At 40.4% G+C, this 24,353-nt stretch overlaps 3 protein-coding genes across 3 annotated transcripts; all 3 read left to right on the plus strand.

Moving 5' to 3' along the window:
* Window positions 1-384: 384 nt before the first annotated feature.
* On the plus strand, window positions 385-3,737 carry LOC147314695 (extracellular calcium-sensing receptor-like). Its single transcript, XM_086260205.1, has 5 exons — window positions 385-663; window positions 898-1,692; window positions 1,843-2,070; window positions 2,247-2,370; window positions 2,774-3,737. Exons 1-5 carry the CDS (start codon window positions 400-402, stop codon window positions 3,676-3,678), a joined length of 2,316 nt encoding a protein of 771 aa, XP_086116331.1. The 5' UTR covers window positions 385-399; the 3' UTR covers window positions 3,679-3,737.
* A 3,642-nt stretch (window positions 3,738-7,379) lies between these two features.
* Window positions 7,380-10,650, plus strand: LOC147314696 (uncharacterized). Its single transcript, XM_086260206.1, has one exon. The coding sequence runs from the start codon at window positions 8,075-8,077 to the stop codon at window positions 9,731-9,733; it is 1,659 nt and encodes a 552-aa protein (XP_086116332.1). The 5' UTR covers window positions 7,380-8,074; the 3' UTR covers window positions 9,734-10,650.
* Window positions 10,651-18,152: 7,502 nt separating this feature from the next.
* LOC147314697 (extracellular calcium-sensing receptor-like) lies at window positions 18,153-21,047 on the plus strand. Its single transcript, XM_086260403.1, has 6 exons — window positions 18,153-18,331; window positions 18,562-18,859; window positions 19,080-19,868; window positions 20,019-20,246; window positions 20,423-20,546; window positions 20,932-21,047. The coding sequence occupies exons 1-6, from the start codon at window positions 18,153-18,155 to the stop codon at window positions 21,045-21,047; spliced, it is 1,734 nt and encodes a 577-aa protein (XP_086116529.1).
* The last annotated feature ends 3,306 nt before the right edge of the window (window positions 21,048-24,353 follow it).

The following is a 24,353-nucleotide window of genomic DNA, read 5'->3' on the forward strand; positions in this document are numbered from 1 at the left end:
AGACAGAGAGGAGATCCTGAGAACCCCCAACTATCTAAGAATGGGGATATTATACTGGGGGGGATGTTCTCTTTTCACACAAGCTGGAAAGACAGAAAGGATACCTACATGAACCAACCTCTGCCACTACAATGTATCAGGTAAATGACACACTACAAGTCAATTTGCATTTAAGGAATCTGTTGGGATTCATTACAAATACAACTGAGGAGTAAAAGTTATTTTCATTTGTTTTAGTTACTTAATTTCCTTTCATTAAATGCTTTAATTTGAAATGCTTTTGCTTTGTATTTCAAGATTTACCCATGATTATTTGTGTCTGTTTTAAGGAACATGATGCAATGCAAATAATTGTCTCAATTAAGTTTAAATTTCAGAGATTTGCAGTTTGCCCAGGCTATGCTTTTTGCAATTGAGGAGGTTAATAACAGTACAGACCTACTGCCAGGAATCTCTCTGGGTTATAAAATATATGATAATTGTGGATCTGTTGCCAGAAGCGCAGGAGTTACACTAGCTTTGGCTAATGGTAATGAAATTGTGTCCATACCCTCCAAGACATCATGTACCAGACCTGCATATGTGCAGGCCATAATAGGAGCGACTTCCTCTCCTACAGCCATTGCAGTTGCTGCTGTCATTGGACCTTTTTTTGTACCAGTGGTGGGTATTTTATATATAATTTTATATTTTTATATATAATTTTCATCTTTTAATATTTTTTTAAAATGTTTAATTCTCTTAGATTAGCTGTTTTTGTTTATTTGTACGAGTACTAGTATTTTCATATTTTTACAATCGAGTTTTGCAGTAAATTTGAATGTTTTATTTTTAACAGCTTTATCTTTTCTCATTCTCTGACTTTCACATCTATATGTTTTTCATTTTTAATTCTAGATCAGTCACTTTGCTACATGTGCTTGTCTCAGTGACAAAACCAAGTACCCATCCTTCCTCAGAACAATACCCAGTGACTACTACCAGAGCAGAGCCCTGGCCCATTTGGTCAAGTATTTTGGATGGACCTGGGTTGGAGCTATCAGATCCAATAATGATTATGGAAATAATGGCATGGCCACATTCACAGAAACTGCACAGCAGCTGGGCATCTGTCTGGAGTATTCTGTATCTTTCTTTAGAACAGATCCATCTGACAAAATACAAGAGATAATTGGCATTATAAAGGCTTCAACCTCCAGGGTGATTGTTGCATTCCTTTCCCGTGCAGATTTGAATGTGCTTCTACATGAGTTCTTGTACCATAACTTGTCTGGGTATCAGTGGATAGGCAGTGAGTCTTGGATATTTGATTCACAAACAGCAGAAATGGACATACATCACATACTAGATGGTTCCATTGGTCTTTCCATTCCTAAAGCACATGTCACTGGCCTGAGAGAGTTCATACTGGATGAGAAGCCACTGAATTCATCAAATAATGGGCTGTTTACTGAGTTCTGGGAGGCATTATTTAACTGTAAATTTAGGCAGTCAAAGTCATCAGCAGACACTCAAAGAGAGTGTACTGGACAAGAAGATGTGACTGGAGTTCAAAATAGCTTCATTGACATGTCTCTCATGCCTATCTTTAACAATGTGTACAAAGGAGTGTATGCAGTGGCCCATGCACTTCACAATATCCTCAGTTGTAATAAAACATGTAACAAAACTGTGCAGCTAGACCCATTCATGGTGAGCTTTTTAGTAGCTTAAAATACAGTTTTCACATTAAGTTAAATTATTACGAAGACTTTTAATAAAAAATGATTCTTAAAATTTTTTAAGCAAGAGGTGTGCAAAATCTTTATCATATAATGAATTAAGCTATGTCATATTCCTTAGATTTTACAACAGATACGAAAGAGTCACTTCACAACAAAGGAAGGAGATGAGGTTTACTTTAATGAGAATGGAGATCCAGCAGCAAAGTATGAAATTATAAACTGGCAGCCAAGAGAAAATGGTATTGTAGAGTTTGTTACAGTTGGTCTTTATAATCCATCATTAGTTCAAGAAAAACAGCTAAATCTGCAAAACCAGTCTTTAATTTGGGCAAGAAACTCAAAACAGGTAAAATTCCTTTTTTATGTTTTATGTTTTCATTTCTTTTTTCATTTTAGAAATATACACTTAACTTTTTTTCACAGTATTTTGGTTTTGATGCTTCAAAATGAGTAAATTGTTTGACAGAAGATCATAGACAATTTTTTTTGTCAAATTCCTTATACAATTAAATGATCATACAGGTTCCTGTGTCAGTTTGCAATGAAAAATGTCCCCCAGGAACACATAAGGTTCACCAGAAAGGAAGGCCTGTTTGCTGCTATGATTGTATAAGATGTGCAGAAGGAGAGATCAGCAACATTACAGGTGTGGTGATATTTCATTTCAATCTTTGCACAAACCAGCACACGCATACCTTATACATTTGGCACCACTTTTGTTGGATTTGAAGAAGGTGGGTGGGCGGGGGGGCAACTGCACTCACTCCTTTCTGATTCTGTGCACTCTGGAAAATATTTAGAATTGTATGCAAATTACTCTAAAATGTAAAGGAAAGTATGCCACAATCACAAATATTGATGGACACTCTAGATGTCACATCTGTCAATCCTCACCTGATCACAAAACAGAATGCAAGTTTTATTCACTCAATAAACATATTGTAAAGCATCAGTAGGATATTGCATGGATGTTGTAGATGCAAACACGGGCATATGGAATTGTACTGAGTGTAACTACTTGTAACATCTGCTTCAATATTCATTTCCAGATTCTGTCACCTGTGTGAGATGTCTACCTGAGTTTTGGTCAAATGAAAGAAGAGATTCCTGTATCAAGAAGGAAGCAGTGTTTCTGTCATATGAAGAAATTATGGGAGCACTGCTCACTGCAGCATCTGTATTTGGGGCATACATGACAATCGGTGTGATACTCATTTTCTTCAAATACAGGAAAACTCCTATTGTCAGGGCAAACAACTCTGAACTGAGCTTCCTGCTGCTCTTCTCTCTAATTCTGTGTTTTCTGTGTTCTCTGACCTTCATCGGTCAGCCCTCTGATTGGTCCTGCATGTTCCGCCATGTAGCATTTGGCATCACCTTTGTCCTCTGTATCTCTTGTCTTCTGGGAAAAACAATGGTTGTTTTAATGGCCTTCAGAGCTACACGTCCAGGTAGTAGTGTTCAAAAATGGTTTGGGCAGACACAGCAGAGACTCTGTGTTACAGCATTCACTCTTATACAAGTTGTCATTTGTATCATCTGGTTAACAACTTCTCCTCCTTTTCCATTTAAGAATTTTAAGGAGATCAAAGACAAGATCACTCTGGAGTGTGCTCTAGGCTCAGCTGTAGGCTTTTGGGCTGTGCTTGGTTATATAGGACTTCTGGCTATTTTATGTTTTATTTTTGCATTTTTAGCTCGAAAACTACCCGATAATTTCAATGAGGCCAAGTTTATCACTTTCAGCATGCTGATATTCTGTGCAGTGTGGATTACATTTGTCCCAGCATATGTTAGCTCCCCTGGGAAGTTCAGTGTTGCTGTAGAAATATTTGCTATACTTGCATCAAGTTTTGGACTGCTAATTTGCATCTTCATACCCAAATGTTATATCATCTTACTGAAACCAGAAAAGAACACAAAAAAACATATCATGGGGAAGAAGGCACCATAGTCACTTTGTAAACTGTATGTATGAAAATGGGATTTTACTTACTTACTTACCAAAAAAAAAGACACACATTAATAATTATATGTATGGCTCAATAACCTTTAGCTTGCAGTCACTTGGTATGGTTTCTTGATTATCTCAAAAGTTAGAAGCTTTTTTATTTATATTTACTTGAATTGGTTCTGCAGATAAATTCAGAAAACATATGTAACCTGCTCAATTCTTCCTTCTTTGGCTGCCATTTAGAGCCATAGTTGAATTCTACTATTAAGTGCAATGCAACTTGATTAGTATGTTTTGCTTTCAGAAATGCTGTTTCTGCATGATTCCTAGAGAGCAGCTACACTCATGAGATACATGGCAAATGAAATGAGGAAAATTAACCCTCTCTTGACTTTTTTTATTAACTGGAAAAAGCAATACCAGCCAAACTTTTATTTGGTATTGGATCAGAAAAAAGTGGTATATGGTAGTTTACATTATGACAACTTACCATTGACATCTCCTTACTAAACCATTGTAAACTCAAATTACTGTAAACAAAATAAAAATAAAATGTATTGGTGTTAATGTCTGAAATATACCTAAACTTCTAAACATGTAGTGTTACTTCAGTTTTTATTCTATTTTTCTATGTTAGTGCCTCATTTAGACATATCATTGCTGCTGTTGCTGAACAAGAAAAAATATAATTTTACCGGTACCATAATTCTTTTTTTTTTCATTCTCACATACTTTCTTTTATTAGATACACATGTTTGTTTGTTTTTTTGGTAGCAAAGAGGAACAAGAGGTAAGTGACGAAAGTGACGGGAAAGGTAAGTGACTCAAAAAAAGTGAATGGTAGCGTAGAATTTAACAAATGTTTCTTTAGACTTCAAGTATACTAAATATACTAATCAATATACTAATCAATTGTCATATAGCTAATGTCGAGGAGGGAAATTATTGTACTGCTATTGTTAAATAATTGTCATTGCATTAATAATATAATCTGCAGCATGGATATTGCATTCCAAGGTTTAAACAGTGTCTCTTTCAGAAAGACTGAGTTGCAGGCTGACAGGAAGCTGTATGCAGAAGTGAAAGCAGGAAGTTATTTTGAGCCGCAGGCTAAGACGAGGCTTTAACAATGTAACAGATAGCTTTAAGAAGGCCTTAAGCAGCTATGACTATTTTATACACAATGCATATCTGTGCTTATTAAAGAGTTGGAGCTCGGTCAATTAATTGGGGGTCGGAAGCTTTGTTCGGCGCGATGTTCGGACAATCTATTGTGCAAGTGACTTGGAGCCATAGAAGGAATCGCAATACATGCTTACAAAACACTTATATCAGGTCATTTTATATTAAGGTTTTAGTAGAGGTTCTTGATTAAAACATTTATTTAGTAGAAGACATACACATAGTCTCAGTGAGCTTCTGGTCTGGTAAAAGGTCAGAAGTGCAACAGGTGAATTGAGAAAGAGCATTTGAGGACGAGACACAGACAGTAGGTGAAGAGGTGACACAAAGAGCATGTGAGGTCAACACACACACACACACACACACACACTTTAAGTTAGATTTATTTAGAGGAGAGGTTAGTTATGTTTGGCTGTAACTGCAAAATTGTCTTGGTAAAAGAGGAACCGTTTCTTGGTGTCTCGGCAAGAAAGAGGAACAAGACAAGAACTGAAAGGTAGACAGGAAGGGCTAGCCATGAAAATAGAAGATGATTTTCTGGGTGAAAAGTCATGATGATGTTGATCTGATCTATGTATAAAATGTGTCTGTGACGCATGAAGGGGCGTCAGTAAACAAACCCTGATGCTATAAAATATCTGTTCATGCTTTGATTAAGTCGAAGACTACTTCCTGTCTGCGTACAGAGTTGTCTTCCCACGCGTGTATTCATTAAAATCATCGTTTGACTTCACCCGGCCGGATCGGTGTGGTTATTCTTCGATCACCTCTTGTACCCTTCCTCAATATTGAATCTTAACATTTGGGGGCTTCGTCCGGTTATTGAGGAGGGAGAGTTGGAGGTTTGGACGGAGAAATCCGGGGTCTTGGGTGGTCTGACGGGCAGACATGAATTCCAGTGGTCTAAGTGAGTGGGCATAAGCCGGCTTATCCAAAAGGTAAGGCACTACCTGTTGAATTATTTCCAAAGTGTGCCAAATTGGACATGATAAAATTTAAGTCTACTCACTGAAGTTACTGGTGGATGTCTGTTTTGATTTTGATGAAAATCTCATGAGTTGAAGCAGTTAGAGTTCTGCTAAGAAGAAATGAAAGTAGTTAAGAGTCTGATAAGAAAAGTTTAAATACTGGGTTGAAGTCCCAAAGAAATTGAGTTAGAGTCTCAAGTAGTTTGGTAGGGAATTGGTTATTGTGTTGGTTAGAGTCCAAATTTGGTCATAAGAGTGGACCTGAGCGGTCATTTTGTGAGTTGGAGTCTCCATTTGACCACTAGGTTGCACCTGCTTCAGTTATACACTTGTTTCGGGTGTTGATTGTTGTTTCAAAGTATTATAAATTATTCTAGAACGGCAGTTCGAGTCTGCTAGGAAGCGCAGAGCCCGGAGGTTACGCTCCCTCCTTGTCGTGGACGCGCGACATTGACCTCTCGGCGAAGAGGGTTAGTTCAGTGTGGTTTAGCTGTGGGGTACAGGGCATCCCGGAATTAAGCTAGGAGTTAGAGTCTCCTTACCGTTTGAAACGGTATCTGCGCTTTTTTGGCCAGCAGAAGTGGACTTCGGGCGTGTAACTTTAACCTAAAACTTCAAAAAGTTTGGGTTGGTTGACGCTTTTAAATTGAGTTAGGGATTTTAGAAATGAGGCCAGAAACAGTTAAAGTCTTGATACTGGTTAATTGATCGCAAAAAACTCAGGGAGTTTATCGGTTAAACTGTTATGTTAAATTTGTCGAAATTCGATAGGTGTTAAAAGGTTTAAAATCTGTGCAGTTGTAAATATAAGACGTCTTTGTAATAAGAGATCTCTGTGTGAAAGGAGTCTGAGGCAATGCTGCTGCTATTTTTAGATGAAGGGTGTGTGTGCATGCAAATGAGGCAGCTGATGCAGAGCGCATGAGAGGACTATGCTTTCGGTTTTGTGTGTCATTCAGCTCTATAACTATTGTTTGCAAATGTGGATAAATGTCTGCAATTAAAATGCTGGCTTAGTAAATAATAACATTGTAAATATATGAATGGTGACAGCGTTTCAAAATAGAATATAAGAATTGTTTGTGTTTAAAACCAACGTTTAGGTAAAGAAGATTTAAGGTGGATTTGAAGGCATAAACAAAAAATAAAAGGGTTACAGTCTGCAAGGGTTGTTAATTCATGAGCTGACTGGATGCAGAGTAAGTGGAGTGGTCATCCTGAGAGGATTGAATGATGCTCTAACTCTGTGGTCAAGTCAGACATAGGCTTTAAGCAACCATGAGCCACTAATAAGCGTGACAAATTAATGAGTATGTGTAAATTGAACTTGTTAAATAGCTTTGATAGGAGTAACTCAATGAGCACGCAATAAAGTGGACTTTTTAGGGGCAGTTTATCACTGACACCATAAAAAAGCAACTTAATTAGTAGTTCAATAACAAATTGTAAAGATAACCTTTGTTATTTGATAAGAGAGAGAAAATTCAGGTTACATATAGTGAATAAATAAGGAAATGTTAATCTCTGCGTCATTCCACACTGAAATTTCAATTGTAGGGGATCATTTGGAGGTGAATTGTGTAGGACACGGGGAGACAGAAGAATCTCCCCATGAGTTTTCGGTGTGCATAGAAATTGAGGAGGCTGAACTGGAAGCCTGCCTGGGTCGTTGTTTTTGTTTATTTGAGGGTCTGCTGGAAGTTTGTGAAAACGACCACCTTGATATGTGGGAGCCTTCTCGGGCAGCGATTTTTTGTTAAACCTGTGGCAGGCTGTGCAACATGGAGAAAGCTTTGACATAATGTCATAAAGGTGATTTCTTGGTTTTAGACTTATTAGTACGGGACAAGTTGAGGGACCCTTGAGGGTGTGTTGCTGTAAAGTATATAAGGGACGCGCAGCGCCGTTAATGGGTTTACAATAAATGAAAAAACACTAATCCGAGGAACTATTGGAGAGGTAAGTATACGGAGGTGAGCGCGTTGCGCATAAGGGTTGCTGGTGTCATATATTAACACTTTGAGGGCGAATAATTTTGATTGAGTGTCAACGCTTGAGAACGCGAGGACAGCGTCTAAAGTGCTGGGTTAAACTTTGTGTATCACCGAGCAGGGGAAGAGGAGCCAGTGGTTGCGAGAACAGCGAGACGAAGACTGAAACCGAAAGTTAAGCGTGTCTGGGTGACCTAGACCAAGAAGGTGGAGTCGACCAACGCCATTGGAAGAGGTAAGTCTGTGTTTCAGAGAATGGCTGACAGCTCGGGTGCGACACCTAGTAGGAAAAGGGGATGCAAACCTCTGAAGGATCAGCTCGAACAGCTTAAGAAAGCTGTTCGCTTGGCTTCCCCTGGAGTATTAAAATCAGCAGAGAAAGAGTGCCAAGCGATGGAGGTTGAGGTAAGTAAACCTATTACATCCCAACAGAAAGGGCTGGGTGATAAAATACCTCTGAGCTTGGTGTTAAAAACTGAAGGAGAAGTGTATGGACAAATGCATGAGGCCCTACGTGCGTCCATAGAGGCATTAACGGCATTGGAGGTTATAAAGCAGAGAGTAATGCAGGGAGGGCCAGAAGAGGAGAATGAAGACCGTGCGACGTCATCAGAAGAAGAAGACGATGAGGAGGACGAAGATGGAGGAGCTGAACCCCAACCAAGTACAAGCCTAATTTTGAGGAAAAGAAGTGTGAAGAGAGACCAAGCACAGAGACAGCCCATATTTAAGAGCTCAAAGGGGAAAGGAAAGTTGAGGAAGAGTAGAAGAGTGAGTTTTGAACAAGGAGCTCCTGACCCTGGTTTAAGTCTGCCTCTAATAGCAGGTCCAAAGAACGAACCAGTTTATCGCGCCTATAAGGTGAGAGATTTGGAAGCATTGGTTAAACAACTTCCACCAATAACCAAGGGAGAACATTGGGAAGGAGAAGAATTAGCGCTGGGCGACTTTCGCGCTTTGGCCGGACGTTGTATGCTGGGTGGTGGGTTAGCAGATGTAGAGCAGATAGCTCAAACAACCAGATATGCAAATGACCTGAAATATCATGAGGTGCAGAGTGACTTAGCAGATGCAGTTCGGGAGAAGGACCCAACTCCTAACTCTGGAGCCATTCCAAAAATTATTTGGGATCCCAAAAACACACCCAGAGAGTGTTTAGCTAAAGCAAAGGAACAATGGTTGTTAGGAACAGGAATACATCCGGGGAAGGAGGGTGAAAGTAGAGCGTGGTTTCGTTCGGCAGTGCTGGCAGGGCTGCCCAACCAGGTTGCAGTTGACTTGGAAAAGAACCCAGATTTTGCCGTTGCAGACTCGGTGCAGTGGGAGAGACATGTGACCCACAGACTTCAGCAGGAACAGGATTTGACGAACAAACAAAAGAAAGAGTTAGATGAAGCACAGGCGCAGCTGCTTAGGCTGCAGCTGGGTGAGGCTCGCGAAAAATATAATGCGAAGAAAAAAGAACCGAAAGAACTAAATAAGACTATAATGGTGGCAAGGCCTCAGCCCGATCCTGTGCCTGACTGGCCAGATCAGGATCCGGGTCTCTACCCTGATGACCGTTGGCCCGCCAATGCACCAAGGCAGCGTCAACCCGTAGGGAATTGGGGGACCGGTGGACCGCAAAGAGGGCGTGGTGGATCCGTGAGGGGAGGACAAAGGGCTCGGAATCCGGGGAATCCTGGCAGTGTGTCTTGGACTGGCTGTTACAGCTGTGGAGCAGAAGGACACTGGTCCCGAGAATGCCCTGAATCGCAGCGAAATTATCAGAGGCGAGGCTATCAACCCCAGGCACGAGGAGGCCCAAGACAAAGAGTTGCTTACAGGGGAGCACATCAAGCTCCAAACCCGAATGCAGCACCAGCCCCCCAGTACCCAGTAGCCGACTGGGGCTGGGAGGGGGAGCAATACTGATGGAGCCCGGAGAAACTGAACAGCGTGGGGACGGCAGAACCTATGCTGTCAATGATGATGATCCAGCATTGACAAAGCTGGGAAAACAGACTTTGAAGCACCAATATGTGGTGTCCTCACAGGTGCCTGGAAAATCTCATGGGCAGGGACCTGCTTGTGAAACTGGGATCACCTTCAAAGACTCAATATTTAGTCCAGAACTCTGAACAACCCACTGCCGAAATCTACTGGGGGAGGCTAGTGGAAGAAGGCATTCTGAGACATTATCAGCTGTGGAAACCCTGGATAATGAGCCTGGCCGTCTATTCCCCCCCGCGAGATCCTTTCCACGTTACACTCTTTTATGATAGGGAAGATAATGATATCTATCGGGAACAGTTCCAGTCTGATCTTGAGGGACAGACGTGGAATGTGCAAACACATAACATTTATGTTGGACCAGAAGGTGTGGCCGCGGCTGTGAAATTTACTGATGAACAACTGCCTTGGTACAATGTGGGAGAGGATTCAGCCCCTCACATTACATTGGCGGTCCACGAGGGTCATGGGCCAAGAGATCTGGGACCAATGGTCAAGCGGGCGCTGGACAACGCATGCTGGCAAAGCACCCAAATTCCAAACGTTTGGTATGCACCAAAATGTAAAATATATCGCATAACTTGTTTGTCCAACGATGCAGTGATCTTAGAACATAAAGAAATCTCCAGAATACATGGCAGGGAAAGAATGGATCATCCTGATGCAGTAGCTGAGCTCTCAAAATTGCCTGGTACTTTGTGGTCCGCAGGGCCCACAGATGTAGGTCTAGCTAACTGTTCGCCTGTCCTGTTCCAGCTGAAGTCTGACATACCATTTAACAGACCATAATAGAAGCACAAAACTGAAGACCAAAAGTGGTTCACATGTATTGACCTAGCGAATGCATTCTTTTGTCTCCCACTGCACGAGTCACTCAGAGACATTTTCTCATTTACATACAGAGGCCGCAAATTTAGGTACACACGCCTACCACAAGGCTTTGCACTCTCACCAGGAATTTTTAATCAGGTGTTGAAAGAGGCATTGTCCCCATGTCAACTGCCAGGGGGCTGTACATTAATACAGTATGTTGATGATCTTCTTATTGCAGCCCCGTCAGCAGCGGCCTGTACGGCAGCATCGCTCGTGGTGTTGAACAAATTGGCGGAGTGTGGCTTCAAAGTGAGCAAAGAAAAACTGCAGTTGGTCCGGCCAGAGGTAACATTCCTGGGCCGGGTGATCGCACACAGATCAGTGGGGTTAATGAACACACACAGAGACCAAATTCTGACACATCCAAAACCAAGAACTGTGAAGGAGTTGCTTTCCTTTCTTGGCTTGACAGGTTACAGCAGGCAGTTCATTCCGAACTATGCGGGTAAAACGGCCCCTTTAAGGGACCTGATCAAGAAAGTTGGTGTTCGAAATCTGAAGGCTGAATTGCCTTGGACGCCGGACACAGAGACAGCGTTCATTTCACTAAAACAGGATTTGTCAAGAGCCACAGATCTGGCCACACCTAACTATGATGAGGCATTTTATCTTGATGTTTCAGAAACAAAGGGAGTTGTGAATGGTGTGTTGTTTCAGAAAAAAGGGGGAGGTAGGGATGTACTTATGTATGTTAGCATAAGATTAAATTCAACAGAAGCAAGGCATCCCACATGCACACAACACGCAGCAGGAGTAGCAAAGATAATTCAGAAAACAGCACATATAGTGAGGGAACACCCACTGAAAGTGCTTACTACACACAGTGTAGTGGCCTATGTGAACTCACAGGCATTCACAATGACTCCACTGACGCAACAAAGGTTCAGCAAAATTTTAGAGGCGCCAAATCTGATATTCACACATGAAGGAATAAATATGGCAGACCTAATGGGGTCAGGAGAACCACATGACTGTATTAAGAAAGCCCAAGTTGAAGGAAAAATCAGGGAAGACCTAAAGGCAGAGCCCATACTTGGAGCTGAGGATTGGTTCACAGATGGATGCTGCCACAGAGATGAAGAAGGATTGAAAGCCGGCTATGCTGTAGTCTGTAGAGTAGGAACTGAGTTTCAGGTGAAAGAAGCAGGAAAAATCGAGGGACAACAGTCGGCCCAGAGAGCTGAAGTGATAGCCCTAACTCGAGCCCTGAGGTTGGCTAAAAACATGAGAGTGAACATCTACACTGACTCAGCATATGCGTTTGGAGCAGCTCATGTGGAACTGGCTCAGTGGAAGAGAGCCGGGTTCAGAACGGCCACTAATGCACCCATCTGTCACAAAAAGGCCCTGGAGGACCCAGACGAGGTAAGTATTATAAAATGCAAAGGCCACTCACAAGCAGACAGTATGGTGGCAAGAGGAAATCAGAAAGCTGACGAAGCCGCAAAGGAAGCAGCGGGCTACAAAGGACAGAGACAACTGGTGCAGGTAACCCCAGAAGAGGAGGTTAGCACTAACAGCATGGAAGAAGTTAGACAGGCTCAGGAGGAGACATCCCCAGAGGAAAAGGGGGTGTGGGAAAACAAAGGAGCCTGGCAAGATGGCGGTTTGTGGAGGGGGCCAGATGGGCGTCCCGCTTTAACGGCCAAAATGGCGGAACAAAAGGTGAATGAGGCTCACGGGCTTGGTCACGTGGGAGTGAAACAGATGGAGAGAAATTTGTGCCGATGGTGGCATCCTGATTTGAGAAGGATGATACTGGAAAAGGCCAGAACGTGCCTAATTTGTGGGGCACACAACCCAAAGCCAGCAGTAAAACCTGAAGCTGGTAAGTTTCTCATGCCAGGAAGGCCAGGAGAAGAGGTCGTGATTGATTATACCGACATGATTGATACAGGCCCAGGTGGGGTGAGGTATTTGTTGGTGTGTGTGGATGTTCTGACTGGACGGCCCGAAGCATGGGCGACCAAATGTGAAGACGCGAAAAGCGTGATTAAGTGCTTAATCAATCATTACATTCCAAGGCATGGGTTTCCCAAGAGAATTAGATCAGACAATGGTACTCACTTCAAGAATAAAGATTTGCAAGAGGTAGAGAGGATGTTGGGAGTGCAACATAAGTTCGGGACGGTCTTTCATCCTCAATCTCAAGGAAAGGTAGAGAGGATGAACCTAAATTTGAAAAACAAGTTGGCTAAAATTTGTGCGCAGACAGGGCTAAATTGGGTCGCAGCCCTGCCCATTGCTTTGATGACCATAAGATGTTTATGATGATGTTAACTTTGTATTTCAGGTGCAGTTATAACTATTTTATACATATTGCATTTTGTGCTTTTAAAGGAGTTGTGGCTCAAATTTGTCTCTGGAGGGTCACGAGCCTTTGGCTAGCGCTATGATTAGCCAATCTACTGTGAGGATAATATGAGTTCATGAAGGATTGCACACGCTTACAGACACAGAGTTAAGAAACACACATGACAGTATTGATTCCAGGCAAAAGGCCCTAAATTCATTTAGCTTTTAACTGAACTTAAAGAAGGACCAAAGAGGAAGGAAAGCATATATTTTGGTTAAGTCTGATACATTAGAATTAGAAGGTATTGTTACATTAAAGGGAGCAAAATGAAATAAAAAGGTTATACCAAAACAGGTGATAACATAGGAAATGTGAGGTTTTAAAATGAAGTTAGTGTTAACACATAGGAGTTGTTTCAAGGCAGCATTTAGCTATGATGAAATGTATACAGGAGTAATTGCTTATATGCTTAAACTTAATTGATTAAAGTGGTTGTTTTCTTTTGGAGTAGATTAACTTGCAGCAGCGACAACTTGTGCACAGGATGTTGATGATCAGATAAGGGAAAGTAGAGCGAGCAACCGGACGTGAAAGCAGGGCTTAAAGAGTTCTAAAGGGATGAGTAACGTTGAAGAGTATACATAAATACAAGTCAATAAGTTAAGAAGATAATTAGGATCAGGCTTTTGATTAAAGAGTCCCAGATAGGATAAGTTAGGGAGATGCAAGAAAAGGTGTTTTGTTTCCTTTGCAGAAGATCGATCTCGGCGACCACAGGAGGGGCGAGGATCCTGGAGATCTCGAGGTTCGAGACCACCAGAGAAGGGTCTGCGTGAGGACACAATGTATTGTGACCTCTGGTGTTCCAGAGGTCAAAAGAGGGAGTGTCGAGGAGGGAAATTATTGTACTGCTATTGTTAAATAATTGTCATTGCATTAATAATATAATCTGCAGCATGGATATTGCATTCCAAGGTTTAAACAGTGTCTCTTTCAGAAAGACTGAGTTGCAGGCTGACAGGAAGCTGTATGCAGAAGTGAAAGCAGGAAGTTATTTTGAGCCGCAGGCTAAGACGAGGCTTTAACAATGTAACAGATAGCTTTAAGAAGGCCTTAAGCAGCTATGACTATTTTATACACAATGCATATCTGTGCTTATTAAAGAGTTGGAGCTCGGTCAATTAATTGGGGGTCGGAAGCTTTGTTCGGCGCGATGTTCGGACAATCTATTGTGCAAGTGACTTGGAGCCATAGAAGGAATCGCAATACATGCTTACAAAACACTTATATCAGGTCATTTTATATTAAGGTTTTAGTAGAGGTTCTTGATTAAAACATTTATTTAGTAGAAGACATACACATAGTCTCAGTGAGCTTCTGGTCTGGTAAAAGGTCAGAAGTGCAACAGGTGAATTGAGAAAGAGCATTTGAGGACGAGACACAGACAGTAGGTGAAGAGGTGACACAAAGAGCATGTGAGGTCAACACACACACACACACACACACACACTTTAAGTTAGATTTATTTAGAGGAGAGGTTAGTTATGTTTGGCTGTAACTGCAAAATTGTCTTGGTAAAAGAGGAACCGTTTCTTGGTGTCTCGGCAAGAAAGAGGAACAAGACAAGAACTGAAAGGTAGACAGGAAGGGCTAGCCATGAAAATAGAAGATGATTTTCTGGGTGAAAAGTCATGATGATGTTGATCTGATCTATGTATAAAATGTGTCTGTGACGCATGAAGGGGCGTCAGTAAACAAACCCTGATGCTATAAAATATCTGTTCATGCTTTGATTAAGTCGAAGACTACTTCCTGTCTGCGTACAGAGTTGTCTTCCCACGCGTGTATTCATTAAAATCATCGTTTGACTTCACCCGGCCGGATCGGTGTGGTTATTCTTCGATCACCTCTTGTACCCTTCCTCAATATTGAATCTTAACACTAACCACATCTGTATTATCATCTCCAACACCCTGGAGGCCACCCTGGAGAGTTTAGATGCTCTCGAAGATTTCATTGATCGGTGCTTCCAGGACATAGTGATGAAGAAGGCCCAGATTGCATCTTCCTCGGACAAAATTGAGACGGCGTCATCGAAAACATGTTGCCTGGCACAACATTGCCTGCCAGCAATGACATCGCAGACATCCTGGAGTCAATCGACAAGCGATTGTTCAGTTTTAATGCGAGGCTGTCCCTGGTGGAGATTTTACATTGGGAATTTAAATTTCTGGGAGAATCCCTGGAGTTCAGCCAGGAGCAGGTGGAAACGCTTGCTGCTGAAAATGCCACGCTATGGGAGTTGGTCAAATCATTTACTGCAAATGTGACTCAGCTAAACATACAGGGAGTGCAGAATTATTAGGCAAGTTGTATTTTTGAGGAATAATTTTATTTCTGAATTTATTATTGAACAACAACCATGTTCTCAATGAACCCAAAAAACTCCTTTATATCAAAGCTGAATGGTTTTGGAAGTAGGCTTTCGAGCCTATACAGCTTGGAGTAAGACAACATGCATGAAGAGGATGATGTGGACAAAATACTCATTTGCCTAATAATTCTGCACTCCCTGTATAACCATGCTGGCTGCTACCGCAGTCAGACTTGAGCTGGTGTCTCTATGAGCTCGGTCTCCCTTTTCCGGAAAATGTAAAATTAAAGATCATTATTTGAGTTAGACCACTTTGAGCTTGAGTCTTTCTTCGCCTCCAAAAGAATGCAAATAACTGAATTTAATAAGGGTCTACACTGTATATAGTGAAGTCTGCAGGTTTTCTAACAGCAAAATTTGTTTTGTGCCCAAGTCATTTTGCAGAGCATTAGAATGAAAATTATTGGCCATGTTTGCATAGCCCTTTTTAAAAATATGCTTTCATGACATTATTGTATGTTGGGTGGTGGTCAAGGCTTTCCAGACTGACAAGTGGGACATTGAATGTCACCTCTCTGGTGGGGAGGGAGCCTGAGATTGTCTAAATTGGAGTCTGTTCTATACCAAATCCAGAAAAAAAATGTTTTAAGAAAGCAATTAAGTTCGTGTTCCAAAGAATATGATTGTTTGCTTGCAGGACACCAGGAGAGATGAGTCCTCCGTCACAGATGGTGTGGAAAGTGAAGATGGTCGCCTGCAGGTTCAAGCTCATTGCATCTCCAACCCACATCCACTGCCACTGTACTTAAGGGAAGTTAAAGACGTTCTTCTGCACTTACATTTGGATCACCTCGACCCATGATAGTAATTCAGGCAATAATGCCTGGACTGGAAACAAGCCATCCTTAAAATATTACAACATTCCAGCTCATGTGTTGGAATGAAAAACAAATGTGTTGTTTAATAAATTAGAGACTGCACTTGTGACAAAACAACAAATATATTTTATTTTGATTATATAAGTAATGTAAGTACAAAACAAACTTGAGGAAGGCCAAACTTAGTTTCAGAATAATTACATCTGAGACTTTGTTTCATTGTAAGATTATAACAGTGATGGCAATATAATTGTTTGTTGTTCAAGAGAACAGTGTCCAGTATGTTGGCTGTTATACTTTGTTGCGTTTAAAAATAAAAGTTGGGCTGATTTTTAACATCATTACAAAAAGTGTTGTTAATTATTTTTAATCATATTCAGGTTACTACAAATTGTTTTTTCATTTAGTTGAACTTGAAATGTTTGTCAGTAGGTAAACAATTAGTATTGTAAAGTCAGAAATATCAAGTTATTCTTAATATTGCATACTTACAATGAATAAGTTGTCCTAACAATCATCTTAAGTAAGCTTTACTTGGGTTTTTTTGAGGTAACAAGTTTGCATATTTTTTTTTTGAGTCCTGGAAACTAAATAGGTTTTTACTCTGTACTCAAAGTGAATAAATTGCCTTAACTTAGTCATCTTAAGTAAATATTACTCAATTTTTTTGAGGCAACAAGTTTGCATAGTTTTTTTGAGTTCTGGGAACTAATGAGGCTGTACAGTATACTCAAAATGGGTAAGTTGCCCTAGCTTAATCATCTTAAGTAAAACTTTACAAAATTTTTTGAGGCAACGAGTTTACATAGTTGTTTTTTTTTTTTTAGTTCTGTGAACTAATTAGATTTTACAGTGAACGCCGACCACAGCATTCTGCAGCACCATGCAACACCCTCTGAGTGTTGCTGTAGAAGTTGCTCAGGCGTTCATCCTATAGCAAGATAATAACCCAAAACATAAGTCCAATCTATGCCAGAACTACCTCAGGAAAAAAGAAAAAGATGGTAAGCTTGAAAACGTCGAGTGCCAAGCACAGTCTCCAGACTTAAACCCAGTCGAGCTGGTTTGGGATGAACTGGACAGAAGAGTGAAAACAAACCAACCTACAAGTGCCCCACATTTATGGGAACTTCTCCAACAGATATGGGAATAACATTCTGAGGAATATTTGATTTCTTTGATTTCTAAAACGTTTTACCAGTAGTGCACGTATGTGAAAGAAGAAGCTATGTATGTAAAAGTGAAAGAATGAATTTGGACTTGGAATACTCCTCCTAGAATTAGTTTGCCCAGTGTATTTGACTGACTTTCAGTAATGTGCAGTGTGACTACTTAAATGATTATATCAGACTGGTATTAGATTGATGATAGTTTCAAATATTACTTCTTCAATGCGAATATAGACATGAGTAGGTGACTGTGAGTTGTTGTGTAAATCTCTAACCCAAAAGTACTTTATTAAATAAAGTAAATAATGTTTCCAATGCATCCACTTGTTTAATAACATATTGACTTACCAAGAAAGTAAATATATGACCTTTATTGCCATATAAGAAGAGATCATTGCACATTTCACATTAGAAAAATTATTTTTAGTGGATATGTATTTGTAAGGAGTTCTATTTGAATTGTTACTTTAAATTTAAATGGGCATATGTATGTATAGCATTATTTTACATACATGAAACTACATTAAATTGCAAATTTGGGCATGTCTCTACTTTTGACTAACCATGTAGGTCTACGGAGAATAAACTGTCACTATAGTATTATTTCTTATGTTGCACTGAAAGGTATAAATACCAGTATAACTCTTTCATTTTCATCAAGGCACTTTTAATGCCACTAAGTGGTTTAGCTCAAGAAATGACATCAACACAGAGATGGCCAGAGCAGGGATGGGCATTTTTGCAACTGTTAATGGTGGCGTCTGTCTCTCATGCTGAGGAGCCAGTGTGCAGACAGAGAGGAGATCCTGAGAACCCACTGCTATCTAAGAATGGGGATATTATACTGGGGGGGATGTTCTCTTTTCACACAAGCTGGAAAGACAGAAAGGATACCTACATGAACCAACCTCTGCCACTACAATGTATCAGGTAAATGACACACTACAAGTCAATTTGCATTTAAGGAATCTGTTGGGATTCATTAAAGATACAAATGAGGAGTAAAGGGTATTTTGATTTTCTTAGTTATTTAAATTCCTTTCATTAAATGATTTAATTTGAAATGATTTGTTTTAAATTTCAAGATTTATTCATGATTATTTGTGTCTGTTTTAAGGAACATGATGCAATGCAAATTTTTAAAAATTGTGTCAATTAAGTTTAAATTTCAGAGATTTGCAGTTTGCCCAGGCTATGCTTTTTGCCATTGAGGAGATTAATAAAAGTACAGACCTACTGCCAGGAATCTCTCTGGGTTATAAAATCTATGATGATTGCGGATCTGTTGCCAGAAGCATTGGAGTTACACTAGCTTTGGTTAATGGTAGTGAAATTGTGTTTGCACCCTCCAAGACAACATGCACTAGACCTGCATATGTACAGGCCATAATAGGAGCAACATCTTCTTCTACAACCATAGCAGTAGCTACTGTCATTGGACCTTTTTTTGTACCAGTGGTTGGTATTATAATCTTTTTTTTCTATTTTTGAATACTTATTAAACCATATTTTACTCTATTAGATTAGTTGCTTTACCTGTCACATTTTATGTAACAGTACTGAGCAGAACTGTTATTTTCATATTTTTACAGTATGTTTGAATGCTTTATTTCTAACAGCTACAGCTTTTCTCATTCTTTGTCTTTTACATATATACATTTTTCATTTTTCATTCTAGATCAGCCACTTTGCCACATGTGCTTGTCTCAGTGACAAAACCAAGTACCCATCCTTCCTCAGGACAATACCCAGTGACTACTACCAGAGCAGAGCCCTGGCCCATTTGGTCAAGCATTTTGGATGGACTTGGGTTGGAGCTATTAGAACTAATAATGATTATGGAAATAATGGCATGGCCACATTCACAGAAACTGCACAGCAGCTGGGCATCTGTCTGGAGTATTCTGTATCTTTTTTTAGGACAGATCCATATGCCAAAATACAAAGGATACTTGATATTATAAAGGCTTCAACCTCCAAGGTGATTGTTGCATTCCTTGCCCGTGCGGATTTGAATGTGCTTCTACATGAGTTTTCATACCATAACTTGTCTGGGTACCAGTGGGTAGGCAGTGAGTCTTGGATATTTGATTCACAAACTGCAGCACTGGACATACATCACATACTGGATGGTGCCATAGGCCTTTCTATTCCCAAAGCACATGTCACTGGCCTGAGAGAGTTCATACTGGATGAGAAGCCACTGAATTCATCTAATAACGAACTGTTTACTGAGTTCTGGGAGACATTATTTAGTTGTAAGTTTAAGGAGTCATCAGCAGACATTCAGAGAGAGTGTACCGGACATGAAGATATGACTGGAGTTCAAAACAGCTTCATTGACATGTCTCTCATGCCTATCTTTAACAACATCTATAAAGGAGTGTATGCAGTGGCCCATGCATTTCACAATATCTTGAGCTGTAATAATACATGTAATAAAAATCTGCAGCTAGATCCATTCATGGTGAGCTTATTACAAGCTTAAATTACAGTTTTCACATTAAGTTGAAGTATTAAGAAGATTTTTAATTCAAAATTGATTCTTGGGTATTTTTCAATCTGTAGGTGTGCAAAAATTGTCATGCAATGAACTGAGTCATAACATATTTCTTAGGTTCTGCAACACATACGAAAGATCTATTTCACAACTAAGGAAGGAGATGAGGTTTACTTTAATGAGAATGGAGATCCAGCAGCAAAGTATGATATTATAAACTGGCAGCAAAAAGAAAACGGCGTTGTGGAGTTTGTAACAGTTGGACTTTATGATACATCATTAGCTGCAGAAAAGCAGCTAAATCTGCAAAGCAAGTCTTTAATTTGGGCAAGAAAAACAAAGCAGGTAAGCTACCATACAATTTTGTTTTTATGTCTTTGTTCCTTTGTTCAATTTATACCTAATTAGTTTCACATTGTTTGGTTTTAAAGCTTCAAAATGAATAAACTGTTTGATACAGAAGATCATTGGGAGATCTTTTTTGTCAAAGTCCATATGGTTAAACGTTCTTGATCATGCAGGTGCCTGTGTCAGTTTGCAGTGAGAAATGTCCCCCAGGAACACGTAAGGTTCTCCAGAAAGGAAGGCCTGTTTGCTGCTATGACTGTATAAGATGTGCAGAGGGAGAGATCAACAACATTACAGGTGTGGTGATTAGCAAAATTAAGTATTTAGGAAGGCCAAAGGAGTCGTTTCATCTTGTTACAGGACATATATGTGGTCTCTTTCAAATTTTGCATGTACCTTTTTGTCTCTGTGCACTTTGGAAAATATTTAGAATTGTATGAACATTCCTTTGAAATGTAAAGTATTCCACAATCACAAATGCTGATGGACTCTCTCGATGTCACATCTGTCAATCTTCACTTGATCACAAATCAGGATACTAGTTATTCACTCAATGAAGGTGTTGTTTTTCATCTTCTACTTGTACAGCATCAGTATGATGCACGGATGTTGTAGATGCAAATGCAGGCATATGACAATTGTACTGAGTTAGTGTAACATCTGCTTCAATATTAATTTCCAGATTCTATCACCTGTGTGAAATGTCTACCTGAGTTTTGGTCAAATGAAAGAAGAGATGCTTGTATAAAGATGAAGGATGCCAACGCCCAGATCACCTGGTGGGATCTGGCTTTTTAGACCTTTAAATTCAAGGTGATCCATAGGACTGGTCCTCAGATGGCAGTGGCCGACTTCCTCTCCCACACCCACAGGAGGAGTAGGTTCGGCCAGATGGCTCCCCAGTCTCGGCCAGGTGGTGAGGGTGGTGGTGGGGATGTGTCTTTGGGGTAGGTGCAGGGGAGGGATGAAGCAGCAGGCTTGAGGGGCAATGCCAGTGAGGCTGACAGGGCAGCTGTTCCTTATCCTCCTAATTAGTGTCTTCCTTTTTCAGTGACGCCAGGATGGGAGAGAGGAGAGGAGTCAGCTTGAAAGCTGAGAAGGCCATGTGGACATGTCCACTAGTTTGTATATGTTTCTCTTTTTCCACCCTTATGTTGCAATAGACTTGGCATCTCATGATACACTAAGCGTTTCTCCTTCTCTCAGCCCTTTTCACTCACCATGTGCTTATACATCAATCTACAGCGGGAACTCAGCGTAATTGGCAGTCCACAAATATAATCAAACAGTATATGAGCGACTTTGGTCTTTGCGATGCATGGCGCTCTCTTCACCCCACCAGTAAGGAATATACTTTTTTCTCACATGTCCATCACTCCTACTCTTGTCTGGATTATTTTTTGGTCAGCAGCTCACTGCTGAACAACATTTCAGACACTGAGATTCATCCTATAGCTGTCAGCGATCATGGTCCTGTATCTTTAACACTAATGCACAAGAATAATACTACGCCAAGAAAAAACTGGAGATTTAATATATCACTACTTAAAGATGAAGACTTTACTAAATATTTTTTAAAAGAGTGGACTTCATATTTGGACTATAATGACACTCCCGAAACATCAGCTTCTGTTCTATGGGAAGCAGGGAAAGCTGTGATGAGAGGTAAAATAATTTCTTTCTCATCACATAAAAAGAAAAAGGAAAACAAAAATATTCAGGAATTAGAAAAAAACATCAAATCACTAGAAGAAGCCTACGCGTCCCACCAAGATCAGGAAACATTGAACAAAATATGCAAAACAAAACTAGAATTAAATGAGATAATTGATAAAAAAAACAAAATTCTTAGTACAAAGACTACGCCTACAAAATTATGAACATGGTAATAAATCCGGTCAATTTCTAGCAAACCAGCTAAAAATAAATAAAGAAAAAACAACTATATGTGCTGTTCAAGATTCATCTGGGAACACAATATATGATCCGATACAAATAAACAACATTTTCAGGGATTTCTATAAAACGTTGTATTCACCACAAATAAACCCATCTAAAAAAGAAATTGATCAGTTTTTGGACAACATAACTCTTCCAAAATTATTGGACACTCAAGCAATGGCACTGGATTCACCATTGACACTGAACTCCAGGAAGCTCTGATAAGTATGCCCAATAATAAGGCTCCAGGTCCAGACGGCTTTCCTGCAGAATTCTACAAAGAATTCTGGTCGATTCTAGCACCAGTTTTCTACAGAACGTTGTTGGAAATTAAAGAAAAGGGCAGACTTCCATCAAATATGAATTCTGCAAACATTAATCTCCTGCTAAAACCAGGCAAAGACCCTGTATATCCCTCAAGCTATCGTCCAATATCCCTTATAAACGTAGACCTTAAAATAATCTGCAAAGCTCTCTCAAAGAGACTGGAGAAAATAACCCCCCTCTTAATTCATCCTGACCAAACTGGTTTCATAAAAGGTAGGCACTCATCAACAAATACACGTAGATTACTTAATTTGATAGACTACTCATACAGTAAAAACCTAGAAACTACAATATTCTCTTTAGACGCAGAAAAAGCATTCGACAGAGTTAACTGGAAATTTCTATTTGCAACTTTACACAAATTTGGTTTTTGGATCCTCTTTAATAAACTGGTTAAAAATATTATATAATTCCCCAACAGCTTGTGTTAGAACAAATGAACAGACATCCTCCAGCTTCTGTCTCTTGAGGGGCACCAGGCAGGGATGCCCACTCTCCCCTTCACTGTTTGCAATTTTTATTGAACCACTAGCAGCAGCAATTAGACAGAATTCAGTAATTAAGGGCATAAAATGCAAGAACGTGGAACATAAAATCAGCCTTTATGCGGATGATGTGTTACTCTTTCTCCAAAATTCACAAACCAATATCTCTGGGGTGATTGAATTGATAAACTCTTTTGCAAGAATATCAGATTACTCAATTAACTGGTCAAAATCTACAGTTCTACCAATTAATTGCTCCCTCCATAATTCCTCTTCTACACCACTGCAATCGGGAAATATAAAATATTTAGGTATTAATGTTTCTCCCAAGCTTGCAGATCTAACTAAATTAAACCATATCCCACTTTTAAAGAAGGTAGAAGATGATCTGGCTAGATGGAAATGTCTACCCATATCACTCATGGGAAGGGTTGCCGCTATAAAAATGATGGTCTTACCAAAAATAAATTATTTATTCTCAATGATCCCAACTAAACCGCCACAAGATTGGTTCAGATCTCTAGATTCATGTATGTCCAAATTCCTTTGGAAAAATAAACCCCCACGTATAAGCTTAAAAACACTACAAAAGACCAAGGATAAAGGAGGACTAGAACTGCCTAACTTTCAGCACTACTTCTTAGCCAACAGGCTTCAGTTTATCTCAGGATGGCTAAAACATACCCTCTTAGATGAACCTTGGCTAGATGTAGAAATCCTGATGGCGCCGGTGAGGTCGGCTGCCGTCACAACTGCTCCGACCACTTTTTGTCATATGCTGTGGGAGTGTCTGGTCGGGCGTGGTCCAGGTTCCTGTCATTCGTCCCTGGGGGTGGAGTTGGCCAGCTCATCACCTGTTGTCAATCTCCGGGGCTCCACCTAGAGGGTTTTTAAGCCGGCACGGCCTGCCACTCCTCGCCAGTTCGTCCTGCTACCATCTGTGGTAAACTCGCCCTCCTCTGAGCTCTGACTCTGTATATCTGGACCATGGGTTAATGTGTTTTTGTTTCCTGTATTCTTCAGATTCACCACCCGTCGCACTCATCAGTAGTGCTGGTTTGGTCTCCATTCTGTTCTTCCGTCTGCTCTGAACCCGAGGATTATATACTCCACTTCTCCTCAGCCTGCCCTTCAGTCCGTATTCTCCACCTCCTTGGAATCTGGACCGGACTCTCCACACTCTTGACCCTCTCTGGAATACTCCCACGGCAGCCCTTTTCCCGCCTAATAACTAGGGTCTCCAAGTAAGCCCAAGACTATCCACTGGCACTCCGTACTAGAGATGGACCGATCCGATATTACGTATCGGTATCGGTCCGATACTGACCTAAATTACTGGATCGGATATCGG

Source organism: Aulonocara sp. 'chitande type north' Nkhata Bay, linkage group LG14 (genome assembly GCF_057382095.1).
Source record: "Aulonocara sp. 'chitande type north' Nkhata Bay isolate Kocher_YH1m ecotype deep benthic linkage group LG14, A_spYH_male_GT1.1, whole genome shotgun sequence".
NCBI lineage: Eukaryota > Metazoa > Chordata > Actinopteri > Cichliformes > Cichlidae > Aulonocara > Aulonocara sp. 'chitande type north' Nkhata Bay.

What these genes read in the sequence shown, in the direction of transcription:
- LOC147314695 (XM_086260205.1), top strand. Translation starts at nt 400, where the DNA reads ATGCTTTTTGCAATTGAGGAGGTTAATAACAGTACAGACCTACTGCCA. An exon ending in GGGCAAGAAACTCAAAACAG is followed by an intron (nt 2,071 to 2,246) that starts GTAAAATTCCTT and finishes ATGATCATACAG; the next exon opens with GTTCCTGTGTCAGTTTGCAA. An exon ending in AGAGATCAGCAACATTACAG is followed by an intron (nt 2,371 to 2,773) that starts GTGTGGTGATAT and finishes ATTCATTTCCAG; the next exon opens with ATTCTGTCACCTGTGTGAGA.
- LOC147314696 (XM_086260206.1), top strand. Translation starts at nt 8,075, where the DNA reads ATGGCTGACAGCTCGGGTGCGACACCTAGTAGGAAAAGGGGATGCAAA.
- LOC147314697 (XM_086260403.1), top strand. Translation starts at nt 18,153, where the DNA reads ATGGTGGCGTCTGTCTCTCATGCTGAGGAGCCAGTGTGCAGACAGAGA. An exon ending in CTGCCACTACAATGTATCAG is followed by an intron (nt 18,332 to 18,561) that starts GTAAATGACACA and finishes GTGTCAATTAAG; the next exon opens with TTTAAATTTCAGAGATTTGC. An exon ending in GACCTTTTTTTGTACCAGTG is followed by an intron (nt 18,860 to 19,079) that starts GTTGGTATTATA and finishes TTTTCATTCTAG; the next exon opens with ATCAGCCACTTTGCCACATG.